The sequence below is a fragment of the Apiospora kogelbergensis genome (genome assembly GCF_038363985.1).
Source record: "Apiospora kogelbergensis strain CBS 113332 chromosome Unknown utg000002l_segment0_segment0, whole genome shotgun sequence".
NCBI classification, from domain to species: Eukaryota; Fungi; Ascomycota; class Sordariomycetes; order Amphisphaeriales; family Apiosporaceae; genus Apiospora; species Apiospora kogelbergensis.
The window spans coordinates 4,206,709-4,225,473 of record NW_027117419.1 but is presented as its reverse complement, the minus strand read 5'-3'; the positions used below and the strand labels follow the sequence as shown (position 1 = coordinate 4,225,473).

Genomic DNA, 18,765 nt, shown 5'->3' with positions numbered 1-18,765 from the left:
ATCTATAGTTATAGATGTAATAGAGAGATTGCATAAAAAGAACGTTCGTTCACCTGACGTCCGGCTGATTATCCGGGATGGGATAGCAGTTGGAGTAGATTAGCTAGAGTGGTACAAGTCATGGCACAGCGTCACCCATTTGCGACCCCGCGATGCCAGGCCTCAAACATTCGACACTTCATCCCGCTGTGCATCGCAACAGATGATGCATGGCCTTGGCCATGGCGAAGCGACGAAGAAGACGACGAAGAAGACGACGAGAGAGCACCGACAGAGACTTGAGTCGTGGATCCATTGGAACCAAGGCGAGCTCGAGTTCCGAGGCGGGTAACGAGGCCCAGACACTGTCAGAGGAGGAATCGCCTGCGACGGCGTCGCGATTTGGATTTGATGGAATCTGCGACGAGTGCAAGAATCTGTATCTCTCCAAGATGCGCTCGATATCTTCCGACATGAGAGCCGAGGGCGCAATGGAGTCCGGTATCCGGGTAGCAGGCCTTGATCATATCGACACGCATAGGCCATGCGAAACCCTGGGTGCGCTCTTTTCACCCAACGAACCGTCGGCTTCATGCGCCATGTGCCGAACGTTCCTAAGCATGCGCTGTCCTGGTTCCTCGGGTCGCCGGGATCACCTGTATGCCTTTTCGGCCGCTAAGTTGTACTACGGCCGTTCCTGGATAACCCGTTCCATGGAACGAGGCGGTACCGAACCTGGCATGAAAGAGGCCGTGTTCTTCTGTGTGCTGTCAGACATACCCCGGCCAATCACAGCTTGGACAACAGCACTCAAATCGGGATGTTTCCTGGCAGCCAATACTTGCGAACACCCAAAGAAACGCCTGTCTGGGGAGCTTTGCCATGATTACCAAAGGAGCGACACTTGGAACGCCGGATCCACTCCGGAGCTGAAGACGCGACGAACCACTCCCCTTCCGTACGCAATGAGATCCAGGACCGTTGATTTTCTGTCTGCTCATCCATCGGAAGACGGCGACTCGCTCGGCGTCGAGTCTCTAGACTCGGATACATTCTATGGCTGTCGCATAGATCCCACATCTGTCAACTACAGTCTACTTCGCGGCTGGCTGCGACAATGCCACAAGAGGTGCCAACTGGAAAACTTCATCAAGGAGCAGAAACGATTCCAGAAGATCCCCTTTTATCTTCTAGACTGCTTGAAGCGGGAGGTCTTCAAGGTACCCGCTAGGAGGCAGCAGCGCTATGTCGCTTTGAGTTATGTTTGGGGCAATATCAATTCGGCTTCGCGGCCTCGGCCCCGAATGGAGAGTTCCCCTTTCCAACTATCCTCACACTGTGCGAATGTCGTAGAAGATGCCATCGCCGTTACCTCTCGTCTTGGATACCGGTATCTATGGGTCGACTCTCTCTGTACATCCCCACATTCCGCCATCAGACATGAACAGATCGCAAACATGGATGTCGTATACAAGAACGCAGATTTGACCATCATAGCTGCAGCAGGGACCAATGCGGATTATGGCCTCCCTGGCGTAGGTGCACGAACTCGTCATCCTCAGCCGCAGATCAGCATCGGCAATCATCAGTTCGTGTCGGTGACAATCAACCCTGCGAAGTCTCTGGAGGAATCGACATATCAGACCCGTGGATGGACATATCAGGAGTACTTTTACTCTCGAAGGCGGCTCATATTTACCGACCAGCAAGTTTACTTTGAATGCCGCGACAAGTGCACGGCGCGACAGCAGCAAGAAACGCTTGTCTGTCCCTCTTCCCACTTCTGGGGCGGCGCCGCGGGCCTGGATTGTCTGCAGGACGCTAGCATGCAAGATGCGTATTTCCGCAAGCTACCGGTGGAGTGGAAATACGTCAATTCCGCTGCCGTGACGAGTCATGTTCTCTCATCCGGCAAGATCTTCGCGCTCTACGTTTATGAACATCACGTAAACGAGTTTTCTCAGCGCAAGCTATCGTACGCTGCAGACTCCCTGCAAGCACTGAGCAGTGTGCTGGATCGGTTCATGTACGAGACTCATGCCATCTGCCATTTGCATGGTTTGCCCTTTATGCCCCGCCAGAACAGCACGTATTCCCAGGGGCTAGACAAGCATGCATTCCACTTCAAGTATGGGCTCCTTTGGACTCACGGCCAGGATGTAACACCGAAAGCCCGACGGGGAGATTTTCCATCTTGGAGTTGGACCGGTTGGGAAGGACGAGTGCAGTGGCTAGCCTCCACGACGAACTTGAGATGGTTTGCAGAAGCCGCCGACTCTGTCGCCAAGTTCGAATTCCCAATGACGATCGCACCTTCCTCCCCCGCTCCAGCAAATGACATGAAAAGCAGGAAGACCAGGTTGAAGTTGTGCCCGGTAGACAGCTGGCGCCCGAATAACAAAAACCATGGGCTACCGAAAGAGCTGCTTTTTACCGCGGTTCTGTACAGCGTTCCATTCCGTGTGGGCAATCCGGTGCCGAAATGGGACGGGAATGACTTTGGTATTTATCTCGACGACAAGGTCATCAGCCGTCGTCTCCATCTCACCCAGGTCGACTTTGAACACGAGACGATCCGGGAAGGAAAATGGCGCGGACTAATTCTGGGTACGGCCCTGAATATCCAATGCTTCCATGTCCTGGTCTTACGGGAGGTGGCCAGTAGGGGAATGGCGTATGGGGGAAGGTTCTTCGAGAGGTTTGGCGTGATCGATATAGACACGCAGTGGAAAGGTTGGACGGCTCCCTTGATCGTGCAGGGGTGGCTTGTATGAGACTTTTCACCTCATTTCTGAGAACCAGCTGCTATTCCTAGCACGACCACGAGAAGACCTGAACTTCATTTGCGGCCCCCGGGGTCCCTCGTCACCCCGGCCGGGTTGAAACACGTTGAGCTGAACCCGTTTGCTGGAATCGCAATTAAAACTGCGACAATGTGCCGCACACTTCTCGCGAATCCACCAACCACAAACATCCTCGACCCAGAAACAGCTAACAACCCAGGATCACATCACTTGAAATCCCTCTTCCCCGGCAGGGCTTACTGTTTTCTTCTAGAAAACAACACGTTCCTAATGGCGCCCAGATGCGTGATGGGTCAAGTTTCGAAGGGCCAGCTAATCTAGCGCCGACTCTTCCGACCCTCCGGCCCCTGCGTGTGGATCGGGATGTTGAGACTAGTACGTAAGCCGTGCTACATGACCCGGAGCTTTGGCCCGAAAGGGAAGATTCGGGCCATTCTTTCATGCGCTTGTGCCGCTAATCGATCCTGGGTTAAAGATCTCGGTGATTGGCGCGGGCCGCATCCTTCTGGGATCTGACATTTTACCCACAGACATAACCGCCTGGGTTTTGGCCTGAGGGCTAAAATCGAGGGTCTGCGGAAAGTGTAACCGCTCGTGAGCTGTTTCTGGGTCATCCAGCGTGGACTTAACGCCGTTTCTGGGATTCCACGTGCTCATTTCCGGGAGCTGAAAGCAAAGGGAGGGAGAAAAGGATTACCAGTGAGACGGGACTCGACAAACGCAGACCTCTGGCATTACTGATATATATCGTCGACGTAACCAAGGACTGGAATCCCAACAGCTTAGTCTTGCTGTCTGCCACTCCTCTAACCGTCACTCGTTACCAACTCCCCCACTCTCGTTAACAGAACTTTGCTTCTGCAAGACAGAAGACACCAAATAAGATGCAGGTCATTTCTACGATCATCATGGCTTGCGCCGTGGGCTCGGTCTCTGCCGTGCCTCTGGGTCTCAGCCTTCCAGAAGTCGACCTGGGGCTCAAGGCCGGGATCGCCAGTCCTTCTCCTGCGCCATCGGCAAATGCAGCCGTTAAGATGCCTTTGGCCAAAGCGACCCTGACCGCGCGCACGATCCACCAGTTCACTGAGAACCCATCATGGATTGAGAACCTGTTCGTGCGTGAAAACGGCGACATTCTCATGACCATGATGTGGCCCAAGGCCTCGCTCTACCTGTTGAAGAACCCGGAAGCCGACCCAGCAGCGAAGCCCACACTCATCCACACCTTCGACAACGCCCAGGGCCTGCTCGGCATCACCGAGACTGCCCCCGATACCTTCGCCGTCATCTCGAGCCAGTTCAGCGGCCTCGCCGCCGTCGTCGCGGGCGGCAGCGCCGTCTGGGAGGTCCAGCTCCAGGATGTTGCGAACCCGAAGATCCGCAAGGTCACTGACCTGCCCGAGGCCGGCTTCCCGAACGGCATGGTCAAGCTCCAGCCCTGGGCCTGCCGCAGCGAGAAGGCCAAGGCCGCAGCTGAGAGCAAGATTGTTCTCGTCTCCGACAGCTTCAACGGTCTCGTCTACAGCGTCGACACGGCCAGCGGCAAGTACGAGGTCGCCGTCAAGGTGCCCGAGATGGACCCTGTCAAGGGTGCGGCCCTGCCCTTCGGCGTCAACGGTATCAAGGTCATGGGTGACTACCTGTACTGGGCCAACTCGGACCTGACGACCATGTACCGCCTGCGCATCGACATGAGCAACGGCTCGGCACGCGAGGGCGCCGCCGTCGAGACGCTTGTCAAGCTTGAGGGCACGGCGTTCCTCGATGAGTTTGACGTTGACGAGGACGGCACCATCTGGGGCGTCACCAACGCCGACAACAAGCTGATCGCCATGCGGCCCCAGGACGGCAGCTACGAGGTCGCCCTCGGCTCGGCCACTTCCATGACGCTCGGCGGCGACACATCGGCCCGCTTCGGCAAGGGCCCTGCTAACAAGCGCACCCTCTACATCACCACGGGCGGCGCGAGCGTCGTGCCCGTCAACGGCACCGTCTCGGAGCCGGCGAAGCTGGTCGCGGTGGATACCACCGGATACCTGAGGATCTAAATTCAATAGGTTCCCTACTCCATCGTGATAATACAAAAGCGATCAAATCTTTTTCAACTTTAGAATTTTGTAATGTACCTCTTGATGCTCGTATATAAATGAATCCATGAGCTACGAGTTTGCTTCATTACTTTTATCTTTCTTTTCTAATATGCTGTGACAATTAATTTAATTTGAGGTTGTTTCAGAAATATTTGGCAGGGAGATTTCTTACTGTCGTTTTTTGCACCCTCGCGGATTACGCTGTTTCTTCTACCTCCGTGTCTGTAGTTGGCCCCTTTCCTGGTGTTTCCCTATCAGGATGGCAAGATTATCCGGGGTCTTGAATCTCCCGATATGTGTAAAAGGGGCATGTACATATTTTTGGCGTACATTCTTGTGGGACACACGTGGGATTCGATGATGATGCTGATTCTCGTCGGTTCGAGTTTCAGATAGGAGTTGATTTCGCGGCGCATTTTTGTGTGCTTTCGTTGTCGCCGGCTTTGATAAATGTGATAAATGACGAGCTAAAATTGATTATTGAGATGCAAGAGAAATTAGTATTCAAGGCTGAGTTCCTTATAGTAAACGTCGTCTTGACCTTGAGGAAGTGAAAAAAGCTAGAGGGGAAGACGAAGAAAAGAGAGAAGAGAACACGAGGAAAACCTATCTTGTGAGCGCTCGGCAATCAAGTCCCGACTCCATGTCAAGCGTCAACTTGTCACTCATGTCGCTTACTGGCCAGAAGCTATGTACATCCGACCCTTATTAAGAAGGGGAAGTCGAAAACAAGAGTGACTGCAATTTTACGTTCTGGTTTCACTGCTCAGTCTACGTGAGGCCTGAAATACCCCAAAGGAAAACACATATAGAATTGCTCCGTCATCTTTTGCGTCACACTGAAATCTTCACACTACGGTCAACGATGTCCATTAGATTAACGACGTACATGAAAAGTATACGAGGCGTGCGTTATTGTATATAAGATTGACGATAGGACACAAGCGCACGTTTGGGTAAAAGGGGGTAATAATAGGAACTTGACAGTACGTATTTATATAGTTCAGAAATAGAGTAAGGGCGAGTTATACAGAGGAGAATACAAGAGTCTAAGAGATAATGATTCTGTTTATCTTGTTTCAATCTGCCTTATATACTTTAACATCTCTTGGCTCCTTTCCCCTTTCTTTTCTGTCCCACGACTGCCACCATGCAGCTATTGGCCACTCCAAGGATTCCAATACTACCAAATGTTCAGGAGTACCACCATTTACTCTTTTGGCCAGAGCCTCATTCCTCCTCCAAGCAACATCGCCGACAGATCTTTATGTTCAGTGGATGAAACAGGGGCCTGATGCATCGTTTATCAGATATCCGGGTGCCTTCAACCAGGGGGTGCTCGTGGTTAACAATCCGACTGCGAACAAGTATCTCCTGCAGGCCAGCTGCTACGCCTTTGCCGAACCAAAGTGGCTACAGGGACTCGCCAGTGAGATTGGAGATGTTCTTATCAATGGAAGGCGCCAAGGTTTCGATCACCACCACAATCAATCTTTTCCATCCAGTCGAGAGTCAGTATTGGTTAGAAGGATTTGGTTAGAAGGATAGCAATGGCTGCATTGGAAGCTGCTGTTAGGGGTACTCTCGGCATCCAGCATTAGAAGCTTGGATTAATCCTGTGGGAGAAGGCGAAAAAAAGTCGCTTTTACTGTTCGACAGCGCAGTCGCGACCGGCAACGACGGGGAGACGGGCATCATCCCGTCCTGTGACATCTTCTCGAAGGCTCGCTCTCGAGGGTATGGGGAGGATCACACTGAGCCTCGAGACGAACCACATTGGCAGGCAGCATAGCCGAGACATACCGCTTGGGCAAATCGGTGAATCCCACCGCTATCAGTTCTCAGCTCGAAGGCTGTACTGCTCTAATACATTCAAAACAATGGATGCGTCCACCCAGGTTGCCGCTGGTGGTGAATCCCTAGATTGTGCTAACTGCTCCCACTCACATCAAACATGGGTGGCTCGTATATTTCAGAGGCTTCCGGAAGTGTCAACAACATATGGAGCCTGTTAGCCGTTAAAATAGCCTGGAAACATTCGATGAAAAGAAGCAAAAGGGGTATTATATAAATCGGCTCGTACAGAAAGAAGTAAACAAAAGAAAATGTCTTTAGTAACACAAATGCAGCGTACCAATAACGAACAACCAACACTGCCGTAAAATCATCTCAAGCGTGAGCAATGGGGTTGACATCTCTGAAAAAGAAGACTCATGTGCTGGCAACCCCCGACCGTTTCTCCCGCAATCCAAACACGGCGATTTCTGTCGCACGCCACTCTCCCCCCTGACTATCTTTCGCTCACTCTTTATTTCGCCACTCCCCTGCGGTTGGCCTCCACATCATCCAGCGACTCGACCGCGTACCCGTACTGGACCGTCTTGGTGATCTGGTCGTGCATGACGATGCACTCCTCGGACCCCGCGGCGGCGTCGTCGAGGCTGCTCGGCGGGCCGCCGTGCGCGCTCGCGCGGCTGTGGTAGGGGTCGCTGGCGGGGTACCCGCTGTCGCGCGTCCGGTTGGTCGACTTCTTGCCCGTGGCGCCGCCGCCGTGGTTCGACTTGCTGTGGCTGTGCATGTAGTAAGGGTTCGACTTGCCCGTGGCCCCGCGCGAGGACCCCAGCAGGATCGGGCAGTGGCGCTGCGCGAACGGCTTGAGGGCCGGGATGGAGCCGCCGATGATGGAGAGGTTGAGCTCGAGGATGACCCACATCAGGGCGGACACGGTGTTGACTGGTGGAGGGAAAAGAGTGTTTCGTTAGCTAACAATGTTTCTGTGTTGGTATCACGGGTGTGTGGATGGACACTTACCAGTCAAGTCGGCATCCGAGAGCAGCTTGTAGAGGGACTGCAGACGGATGATGCTGACGACGCAGACGAAGGCGCCCATGGTCAGGACCAAGCTGACGCCGACCTTCTGCTTCAGGGGCAGGTGGAGCGACTTGAGCATGGGCAGCGGCAGCAGGACGGTGGCGATGTCGGTGACGATGCCGAAGGTGGCCTGGGCGAAGTAGAAGGCGGGGCGGTTGATGCAGACGGCCGTCTGGGCGTACTCGAGCCGCCAGGAGCCCGAGATGGGCTTGCAGCTGAAGACGTTGACGAGGGCCGAGGCGACCGAGTAGCCAATGGTAAACGCGAAGACGCCCCAGATGGCCAGCCGCATCGGCTTGCTCGGGAAGATGCGCAGGTAGAACAGCAGGATCGAGCCCTTGGCCAGCCCCGTCGCCAGGCAGAACAAGATGGCCGCGATGACGTTGTTGAGCATCCAGCGCGGGTACAGGTCGCTTATCGGCACGTTCCACAGGTGCTTGCCCAGTCCCCAGCTCAACACTGATGATGGCGGTTAACTTTGTGTTTGGAGTGAATGTCTTGGGGGATTGTCTGTTCTCAACTTACTTTGCAGCACTAATACGCACATGGCGACACTCATCGCCGTCGCGACAAGCATAAGATCTGATGATGGGGCAGTTTGGGTCAGCGAAGTGCCCTTGAAAGTGTGACAGCGAAATGCCCCGTTAGTGCATGCTTCTACTTACAATCGTCAAACGCCACTTTACTGACGATGATAGCTCTTGTATACACACGGATGGCCATGGAGATAACCGCCAGTGGTAGGAATATACCCGTCACGACGACGAGCGCGGTCGCCTGATGTGGCTCGTCCGGGTTGGGAGTGACGCCCGGCGGCGGCGCTGCCGCATACATGACTCCCTGATACATCGACATGATTGGAGTTTGGTTGTGTGTATTGCCTGTCGTCTGTCCGATATATTCGAGGAAACAAACTCGTGTTACCAGCGGGACACCCAGATGATATCTCAATATCTCAAGCCTCTCCACCTCTCTCTTTGCTCTGTCTGGGGATGACTGCCGGCCGTCGCTGGTAGGATCTGGTTTGGGCGTTCTTGGGATGTTCCTGGATCGTTGGACTATATGGCCCACTTTCTCGTCGTTAACTTCGTAGTGTCGTCGGTTCCAAACTCCCTTGATCGACAAGGACCGAGTAAGTTGTTCTATCGTTCGTTTCCACGAGAATGGCACGGGTCCGCTGGGGAATTCTACCCGAGGGATAATCAATGCATTATATGCTGAGAAGCAATAGCGGGGAACGCGAAGGGTTTCTAAAGTCCAGGGAGGTCATACATACATACATAGGCAAGAAAAGGTACATATCGGTGGCAGGGGCAGTCCGCGAGACTTCGAGAGTCTAATTGACCCGGCGGCGAGGAATTGGTTGCCTGTCAAGTGGCCTTCCCTCCCCAAAAGACATGCTACAGTACTGTCGTTCTCAAGAAGACGACCGAGCATTGGTTGGTACTATTACAAGTACCTAGGCCAGTATGCATGCTCGGCCGTCACAGTAACATGATACAGTAGCGCCGATAGAGGATCACCTTGGACTGCTGACACCTTAACCGTGACAAACTGCGCCCAGTCCCATGTGAATTCCGCGCTGTGATGTTGAGAACTCGGGCTCTGCGTAACGGGGGGCGGCCGGTGGGGCACGATGTTGCGGGTATACATATGTACGTATAGATGTATAGATATAGAAACGAACCAGGAGATGGATCCCTACGTGCTTTATGCAAGGCGTTTTGAACGGCTTATGCCCTGGGCACCTATAAGGAGAACTCGGTTAACGAAGAATATCCACTTCGGGAGGAGGGCAGCCAAGATCGCTTAACCGACCTGCGGATACATATGATATGTGTACTTATAGCTCACGAAATGCTACGCTGAAGTTCCATTGCTCATTCAATAGTTCGGCACAGCATAGGGACTCTGAAAATGTCAGCATGTGTAATCCGCGGCAAGTCAAGGGAACGTTGTGCAGAAGGCCAAGGCTTCCCCTCCCTTTTCCATGGCTGACCCCTGGAATGCACAAAAGAGCTTGGCGGAGGCGGCTGCAGAGAAGGCAGAGAACAACTGTGGCTTGGCTCAAACAACCCAAAACCCCCCTGCGTCGAAGGTCCAAACTGTTTATCTGCCCTGGAATTAGATGTCGGGGTTACGTGATGAAAGCGGCTGGATATGTGGACATTTGCATCGGCCACCAGTTCCTGTTTCGGGCGGACAGGGGAGGAGGGCGGGCCGCAGAGAGAACGGATTGGGGAAGCGTGATACATGTGCGCCGCACTCTATAAACCCCCGAGAGCGATGATTTCAGAGCCTAGATTTACAGGGTTTTGGTTCGAGCGCTCAGGGGTGGCACAGCGAGATACGAACAACGTGATTGGAAATCGGACGACACCCCATATATCTTTTACTGAAGTAATTCAACTAACGATGTGCAGGTTTGACGAGACCCCACGGAGGATTTCGTCCTGCTTTGTGCGTCTGAAGGGGGGACTTATGCAAACCACCCAGTCCGTCCGGTAGTTGCAGTGGAAGAGGAACAACTTAGGCTTGTCAGGTTGTAGACTTCTGTGCAGACGTCCCACGTGGCGGAACTCGGCAATATGAGCGACAAGAAGACCATGATGGATGGAATGGCAGGCTTGGCAAAAGCTTGGGCACCCGGATCATCGATATATTCTACTCTTTCTGGTCCTCGCCGTCTAAAATTATGTGGAATGCTTACCATCGACATCGTAGCTTTTTCGGATAATATAACGGTTGAGCATCACCACGAGGTTGCCATGTTGTGACGTTTCCAGGGGTATTGGCCATGATTATGTGGGCGTCGGGCCCTTCTGGGCTGTTCATCGGGAATTTGCCAATATTAGACAAGAACAGTGGTATGTATGTATCAAGGGGATGCTTCCCCAGACGTAAGGGCAAGTGAAGAGCCAGAACGAAGCAATACCAGGTCCTGCCGGGCTGCTGACTCGCGTGCGGTTCTGCGAAACCACACGATCCCGGGAACTTTATGTACATGTGTATGTTGACGATGTTGTGGATGGATGCTGTTGACTCGAGCGCCAGGGGTCAAGCCCGAGGTTGGCCCTTCCCTGCACCACGGCATCGTTAGCGTCCCCTGCTCCCCGGGACGGCAATTCTAGCTCTGTCTTTGTCAAAGGCGGTGGGTGCCTAGTGCCCTGCCAGCCTGCACCTGCACCACCTGAACTGGCCAGCCGGCTATCGCTCTTCTGCTACCTTACAATCACGATTGCCGTCAATTCAAGTCAGGGTGCTTACGTTACGCTGCGAGCCGGCTCATCCGGCATTTGGTGCGATAGTCGGCAGTCTTGGCCCCCCACCAAAGACACACCGCATGCGGCCGTGATGCCGCACAAGCAAGTCCAGTATGTACATCCATATTTGGCCAGATGAAACAGGCATCTGTCCACGACAGAACCCCGGAGAAAGGGCAATTTCAAAAGAAGCCTGTTTCTATGTATGTACTCCCTGTCCAGTCTTCCCGCCCGATCTGCGATTGGGTTTAGTGTGTGTGTCTGCACCTCCCGGGGATTTGTTGCTGATGATTCTAGCAGGGCAGAACAGGGCACTACGCTACTCATGAACCCGTCGCTCATCGCAACAGGGCCCTATTGGGTTACATCGCCGCCCCCAAGAGCCCCATTCAGATCGTTGAGGGCCCTGGTCGTATCGGCATCCACCTGACTCATGCGTCCCCCCTACGACTACCGCGGTCCACAACACTGCACTGCTACCCCTCGCGTGGCATTGATGCCACTTTGGAATCTCTTCAACAGCTCGCTTCTTGCAGAACATCGTGCTGCCTCCCGTTGCCCCCAGGTACGATGCCATTCGGAAATGGAGGATTCCGAGTACCACTCAGGCGTTGCGACCGAAGACCTTGGCTGACCTGCGACCCATCGCACGATGCACGATGCACTCAAGAGACGAAAGCCTCGGTATAGACCATACTCAGCGTCTCGAATATCTGGGAGCGGGCATGCGTGCTGAAGGCGGGATTTCATGCCCGCCCATCCCCATCCGCTCATTTCCCGAGACCCCTTCCAGAAGCGCACTAGTCTTCACTGGGCGCCGTGTCGCGAACGACCCAGTATACAGAGACGGGGCCTGCTACGCTACTGTACTTGGGCAGACATAACGCGCCATATCGCGACGGTTGATTCTGTAGCAAGGATTGGCTGCCTTCTTATAAGGGTTTGGTTCCTTTCGCTTCGTCTTTCCACGTGGAATCCTGTTGTTGCATCACCAGTATCTAAACCAACCAAGTTCCTGGGTTGAGTAATTCGTTCCTTACCATCGCGCATTCCGAGTAGTCTCGTCTGCGCAGCCGCTCTTTTTTCTTACCTCCCCTAGACCCGTTCCTCGCCCGACATGCTCGGCTCCAATCTGCTGCCCTCCGTCCTGACGGCGTTAGCCTTGGGCGGTGCTTCCGTCCAGGCCGCCGCTACTACGCCGCCTCCCGCCCGCGCTGCGCCGGCGGCCTGCCACAAGGGCGCTTGCCCCGCGGCCATGGCGGATGCCCTGGAGAAGGATAACGGCTGCCAGGCGCTGAAGACGTCGTTCCCGGACAAGACTTTCTTCCCCGGCGACGCCGTCTACGAGTTCGAGAACCAGAACTTCTGGTCCAACACCGAGCTGAAGAAGCCGGCCTGCGTCTTCCGCCCGGCCAACCCCATGGACGTGTCCTGCGGCGTCGTCGCCGCCCAGAAGTCGCAGAGCCCCTTCGCCCTCCGCGGTGGCGGCCACATGGCTTTCCCGGTACGTATCCATAACACACCATCGGTATGCAGCAATGAACTGTCACTTACAAGTCTGCGTGCGATAGGGTGCCAACAGCATCGACAACGGCGTCTTGATGGTCATGTCCAACCTGACCACCCTGGAGCTCAACGCCGACAAGAGCGTCCTGAGCGTCGGCCCCGCCTACCGCTGGGGCGACGTCTTCAGCTTCCTGCAGCCGCACGACCTGGCCGTCGCCGGCGGCCGTCTCTCGCCCGTCGGCGTCCCCGGCCTCCTCCTGGGCGGCGGCGTCAACTTCCACGGCAACCAGCACGGCTGGGCGGCGGACAACGTCGTCGAGTACGAGATCGTCCTCGCCGACGGCTCCGTCGCCAAGGCCACCGCCGCCGAGAACCCCGACCTCTTCTGGGCCCTCAAGGGCGGCAGCAGCAACTTCGGCATCGTGACCCAGTTCAAGCTGCGCACCTTCTCCTCGACCAAGGTCTGGGCCGGTACCTACACCGTCTCTGGCGAGCATCTGGATGAGTTCTTCGAGGTTAGTAAACCCAGTGCAGCCAGAAGGAACCTGAAAAGTGCTACCGTATGACTGACACACAACGTACCCCTGCAGGCCATTGCCGACTTCGCCGCCACCAACACCGACGCCAAGTCCCACATCGTGCCCATGACTGTCGCCGCCTCCCCTAACACCACCGTCGCCGCCGTCATCCTCTTCTACGACAGCGCGACCGAGGCCGAGCCGGAGTGTTTCAAGAAGTTCCTGGCCATCCCGTCCGTGGCCAACACGTGCGCCTTCAAGACGCTGGCCGACTTCGCCGTCGAGAACGGCGGCCTCGTCGTCGACCACATCAACGACCTCTTCATCGCCGGCACCACGGTCGGCAAAGACCACGACAGCCTGCTCAAGGGCATCAAGATCACCAACGACGTCTTCTTCGCGGCCCTGCCCGAGCTGTACGCCCAGGTCCCCGCCCAGAACCTCAGCCTCGTCAGCATCGACTGGCAGCCCATCACGTCGCTGTGGACGGCGGGCTCGCAGCGCTCCAACCCCGGCGGCAACGCGCTGGGCGTCGACACGGCGGCCAAGGGCGCCTACCTGGCCTGGGCCGAGGTCGTCGAGTGGATCGGCAGCGAGTACGACGACGCCGTCTTTGCGTGGGCCGAGAAGACGACCAACGCCATCAACGCCGCCACCAAGGCCGCCGGCCTTTTCGATGCTTTCAACTACATGGGCGACGCCGCCGGCTTCCAGGAGATCTACGCCGGCTACGGCACCGCCAACCAGGCCCGCCTCCTTGATGTCTCGCGCAAGTACGACCCCGAGCGCGTCTTCCAGAAGTTGCTGCCCGGCGGCTTCAAGATCGGCAACTAGAGAATGGGGGAAGCTCTCACGGAGCCGGTCAGCAATCATAAATGTGGAAAATTATTAGATTTGGATTTTAGCATACAGGCGTTGTAGATCATGGGCACTCGATGGCTCACCTTGTACATAATAATATCCTTGCCAGCCAACCCCATAGAAGGAGAGACGCATGCAAGTCTGCATGGGCGACATGTGGCTCTCGGAACAAACAAAAGCAATATATTACAAGCAACTGTCAAGTCAAACCATTCGCTTGGCAAATTCCGTGTAGGCTCCTAATCAAATAGAGTTTTTCCACTGTCGCAGATCGTATGATCTACGATCGATCATTTGGGTCAGGGGTGTCGGCTCCCCTGGAATGAACCGGATCGTCACGGCCATTGGGTTCTATTTTAATCCCACCGTACACCAGGCCTTGCCATACACTACACAAAGAGGAACATGCCGTGCATAGTACGCATGATCGGGTACGTAGTGGCATCATTTTCAGCTGCCCTTCGCCTTGCCACTAGGCATGTCACTGAAAGCATTTGGCCCAGCCGCTGTTGGCAGGCAATTTTGTCGTTCTTTCCCAAAACCCCTATTGCGATCTTCTAACGTACTCACATCTTAAGTGCCAGTCGAGGAACAATCTCAATATGTCATTAAACCTAAGGAAAGCTTTTCATAAGTACCTCACTGCTTCCTCTGCCCGGTGAAATCTTGTTTTCTCATTTGCAAATGGTCACTGCTGCGTCAGGTATGGCGGTGACTATTCGCCATCGAAACCATGATGTTAATTCACCTTCGTGAGGTAAAATAGTTTAATTTAGATTCAATATTCTGCCGGCGGTATGGTGCTCTCTGGAGTAATGCTGGATTGAATATGGAATCTGATGAATCATTTCGGAACCGAAGCGTCGGGGCTCTTGGAGTATCCCAAATCGTCAGAAGGTGAGGCTCTGGGATCAACCCCTCCCACCTCGCCACCTGGGCGGTTCCGTCCGGTGTGCACTGTAATATCTACGAGACGCTCTTGTAAACCAATAGTTTATGTTCTATCCTTGTGCTTTGCGGTGTCACAACATGGATATTCCATTGGGGTTGGCCAATCTTTTGCCATGAAATGGAGGCGCGGATGCAGTGGATGATGCAGGTTTGCTACTCGCGTTGGAGTGTCGACTCCTGACTGGCTCACTGGTGCTGTCCTCTAATGCGAGCCGCCAACGCCACGCACCTTTAGAAGTGAGATTTTGGGACCCAGCCGCCAGCTCCTCCCACCAAGCCACCCAAACGCAGGCTGAGAAGCCGCGATCATCGTAGTGCGTGTGATTATATGCATGTCTTATGCACTCAAGCGGTTATATTAGACGTGATGCGTGAATTTTCGCCTAATCTGTCACTCTCGGTGTCGACTAGTACCTCCAATATGCAAAGGGTACTGTACTGCCCCAGCACACTATCCGATGCGGTTTGAAGAGGCAAGACATAAAAGCGAGGTCTCTGTGATCTATTGTTACTAGATATGATTTGAAGTAGATTGCTCGTAGCCGTCCGGCGTACATGGCGTGACGGATCTGCCGAAACACAGCCGTGACATGGCCAAACCGAATCCCGGGCTCTGGCAAACTTTGATCGAAGGATAAAGTGAGCTTTCATAAGCCAGTTCATTCTCATCGGTCAGGATATAGCATAGACCATTTGTCCGTTGCGATAATGCCAAGTACCTCGATTGAAACACCCTCTACGTAAGTGTGTGTGTGTGGTGTGGCAGGCATTATTATCCAAAGGGCCGTCATCCTGGTCAGTGTTTACTCTGTATGCATTGTCGCTCCCCGATGGAGCTTCTTGCCCAGTTTCTTAGAGTTCGTGCTGTCGGGTGCGGTTGATTGTGGTGTCGCATCACCTCCTGCAGCCAGCAAACTCGTACCCTTTTGGGCCACAGCCTACCGAATGGCAGCCTAGAACTCGGTGGTCTTCTTGATTGATCAGTGTGTGTCAGCCCATTTTTGAAATAGGATACATATGCACCTCAATGTAGCCCAGATCATATACTGGTTTACCCAATGGCCATCTCTGGATTCGACGTTGTGAAACATAGACTACTGCAGGAATGACAGTGTTCCGTTCTGCCTGAATGGCAGCATTCTTTCATGCCTGCCGCCACTGTTGCCCCATTTCTATGAGTCATTTAATTCTTGACAATATAGTGTAGCATCGCATACATTGGACATATAATCATCGTCTGCTTCCCCACACAAGGGGCAGCCTCGGTAGGTATCCATGGTAATTATTATTGTATATACTCATTGAAATACTAGTTACTCACATCTTTCGCAACAACTTCGATTCCGAGTCTTGCATGCCCATCTGTCTTGTATCTGCCGGCTTTGCTTGAGCACAATGGCATCACCTATCTTGCTGCAGAGGACCTACAGAATATCGAAGCTCCCTCCCAGAATCACCGAGAACGATGCCCGAGCTTGGTTCCCCGAAGAGGACGAAGACTTGATTCAGTACATATCCAAAGCAATATTGGCGCACAGGCCGAATTTCCCTGAAAATGTGATGACTATAACATTCAGAAGCACCCCTACATCCCTGGGTGAAATCCCCCTGAAACTACTTCTCTACCGTTGAGGGATTGTATATCCAATCTGGACGAGGACCTTTTAGAGGCATCCGTTGACACACACTTCCGCGGCCTCACGCCATTGAACGATATCGACCCGAAGAATGAGTCCGAGATAGTAGAGTAAGTATCAAGCTGCACATGTGTAGAGATGGGGAGTCACTAATACTGCGTTAAGCATTATTGGGGTCACCGGCCTCAACGGGAAACCCTTGGGTTCATGGCAGTGTAGCGATGGCTCAATGTGGCTACGAGATGGTCTCATTAAGGATGTCCCAAACATCCAAGTCTCAATTTTGGGTATTACTCAAGATTGGATAGAAGTGGTAGCTACGGGACTTTGAAAGAATTCTCAGACGATCTCTTGGGCGAGATTGAGAACAGAAGACCCGAGGGCAGCCTTCGAATGGTAAGTAAACTGCAGCTTCATGAAGACACAAATGTCAAATCACTAACCCATCACAGAAGAGACCACTTATCCTGATTGGACATAGTCTGGGGGGACTAGTTATTAAAAATGTAAGCCTAAAACCCTATAGTTATTGAAATCCTCTGACCAGTCATGTTCCAACACTAGTTATGGGTACGTTCTGGAGACGAAGAGCGGCCTCGGAAAGACATTCGCCTCTCATTGGCTGGCTTGGTCTTCTTCGGTGCACCTCACAACGGCATGAGGAACACTGAATTCATGGAAATGGCGGGTGGAAACCCTGGCGAGGAACTTGCTCACGACCTCGGTTCTATGTCTTCCGCAATCCAACAGCTCAAGCGAGACTTTACCAAAGCAATGGGGAAAGTGAAGATTTTGAGTTGCTATGAGCTCTGCGAAACGCCCACACCCCAGAACGCCGGCAACCGCTGGGAGAGAACTGGGGTTCCAAAATTGATGGTCCCCATCGACTCGGCAAGACTATCCTGGCCGGAAGAGATGGAAACCGTGATATCTATTAGCGAGAATCATTCGATGATTGGCAAACTCTCGACGAGACTTGACAGCAAGTATCACAGCATCAAAGACAACATTCAACGCATGGTCGAGCACGCTCGAGCTGAAGTACGCTGCCGCCTTTCCCGGCAAGACGTGCTAACAACATTGGACAGGGTGATCCTCATTTCCGAGTTCCTTGTCCGACTTCCGCCTGGGGATCAATCCATGACGACCGGCAACGATATCAATCGGATCAAGGACCAGATTATTCAGATGCAAAGCATACACAGACACCTCGATCATAAAGACTACAACTTGTTAGGCCCCAATACCTCTCCAGAATTGTTGGTTCTGATTGAGCAGAGTCTCCGTGCTCTGGAGAAGATCGTACAGCCCTACGAGATACTCCCGATGGCGAACAACATCCGATATGGGACGTTCTTGGGCGCCGAGACGCTTCGGAACCCACAAGTTGTCAGAAGCTCTTACGCTCAACTTTCCCCTGCTTTAGACTTGATGGCATTGGCGAAAGGCTTGAGCGAACCTATTGGCCATCTCACACGCACTCTTTCGCTGAATATGTCTGGCGCCCCAACATTCGAGCGCAAGGATGAAGTTCCAGTGTCTGCCTTGGACCAAGCGGTTAGAAGGCAAGACATCATGCGTAGGGCAGATGTTCAACCAATCGAGCTGCTCACAGGAACCTTGGAGATCGACGACAGCGCAGCCCCGAAGAATGGGTTGAGAATCGGCCGTTATTTCTCGGATAAGGAGGAGTCCGTGGCCGATGTCGTGGTAGAGTACAGAGTGTATCGCGCGGCCGAAAACATGCGTCGCACCGACCTCACACAATGGGAACAAGAGACCAGGGCCGTGGTGCTCAAACTGGCCAACATCATACAGATGTCGACATTCGAAGTGGGTAGTAGTAGCGGCCTGCATAAACCGTTCTTTCGGTGGTTTGGCTGCGTGGACCAGAAACACAAGGGCCGGCTTGCTTTCTTGTATGGAATCCCCCAGGATACGTGAAGGAAGACGGTACTCTGTCCCTTGACCTTCGCACATTGCGAGACCTGCTCAAGGACAAGGATGGAACCAGGAAGATGCCGCTCCAGCAACGATTTACCCTCGCCAAGGACATCTGTCTCGCTGTGCTCGATTTGCATGTTTGTGGATGGGTACATAAGAGCATTCGTTCAGACAACATCATTCTAGTTCGAACACATAACGAAGTCTCTCGAAGGATGGGGACACCAGGAGGTGGCTCCAATCGCTATGAAATCAACCTCATAGGGTTCGAATTCTCCCGGGAAGCCTCGCAACGGAGTGATCCCCACCAGTTCTCGGACGAGAACAATATTTACCGCCAT

The 18,765-nt window shown here is 53.6% G+C and overlaps 5 protein-coding genes across 5 annotated transcripts; 3 read left to right on the top strand and 2 right to left on the bottom strand.

Annotated features, from left to right (window-relative positions):
* Positions 1-221: 221 nt before the first annotated feature.
* On the top strand, positions 222-2,753 carry PG998_004297 (uncharacterized protein; the record flags this gene model as incomplete). The annotated part of the gene is made up of 1 exon (XM_066871115.1): positions 222-2,753. One exon carries the CDS (start codon positions 222-224, stop codon positions 2,751-2,753), a length of 2,532 nt encoding a protein of 843 aa, XP_066734865.1.
* A 938-nt stretch (positions 2,754-3,691) lies between these two features.
* On the top strand, positions 3,692-4,831 carry PG998_004296 (uncharacterized protein; the record flags this gene model as incomplete). The annotated part of the gene is made up of 1 exon (XM_066871114.1): positions 3,692-4,831. One exon carries the CDS (start codon positions 3,692-3,694, stop codon positions 4,829-4,831), a length of 1,140 nt encoding a protein of 379 aa, XP_066734864.1.
* A 2,350-nt stretch (positions 4,832-7,181) lies between these two features.
* Positions 7,182-8,599, bottom strand: PG998_004295 (uncharacterized protein; the record flags this gene model as incomplete). Its single annotated transcript, XM_066871113.1, has 4 exons — positions 7,182-7,606; positions 7,685-8,203; positions 8,270-8,326; positions 8,410-8,599. 4 exons carry the CDS (start codon positions 8,597-8,599, stop codon positions 7,182-7,184), a joined length of 1,191 nt encoding a protein of 396 aa, XP_066734863.1.
* A 3,525-nt stretch (positions 8,600-12,124) lies between these two features.
* Positions 12,125-13,865, top strand: PG998_004294 (uncharacterized protein; the record flags this gene model as incomplete). The annotated part of the gene is made up of 3 exons (XM_066871112.1): positions 12,125-12,511; positions 12,579-13,028; positions 13,104-13,865. 3 exons carry the CDS (start codon positions 12,125-12,127, stop codon positions 13,863-13,865), a joined length of 1,599 nt encoding a protein of 532 aa, XP_066734862.1.
* Positions 13,866-17,902: 4,037 nt separating this feature from the next.
* PG998_004293 (uncharacterized protein) lies at positions 17,903-18,460 on the bottom strand (the record flags this gene model as incomplete). The annotated part of the gene is made up of 1 exon (XM_066871111.1): positions 17,903-18,460. The coding sequence occupies one exon, from the start codon at positions 18,458-18,460 to the stop codon at positions 17,903-17,905; it is 558 nt and encodes a 185-aa protein (XP_066734861.1).
* Between the last annotated feature and the right edge of the window lie 305 nt (positions 18,461-18,765).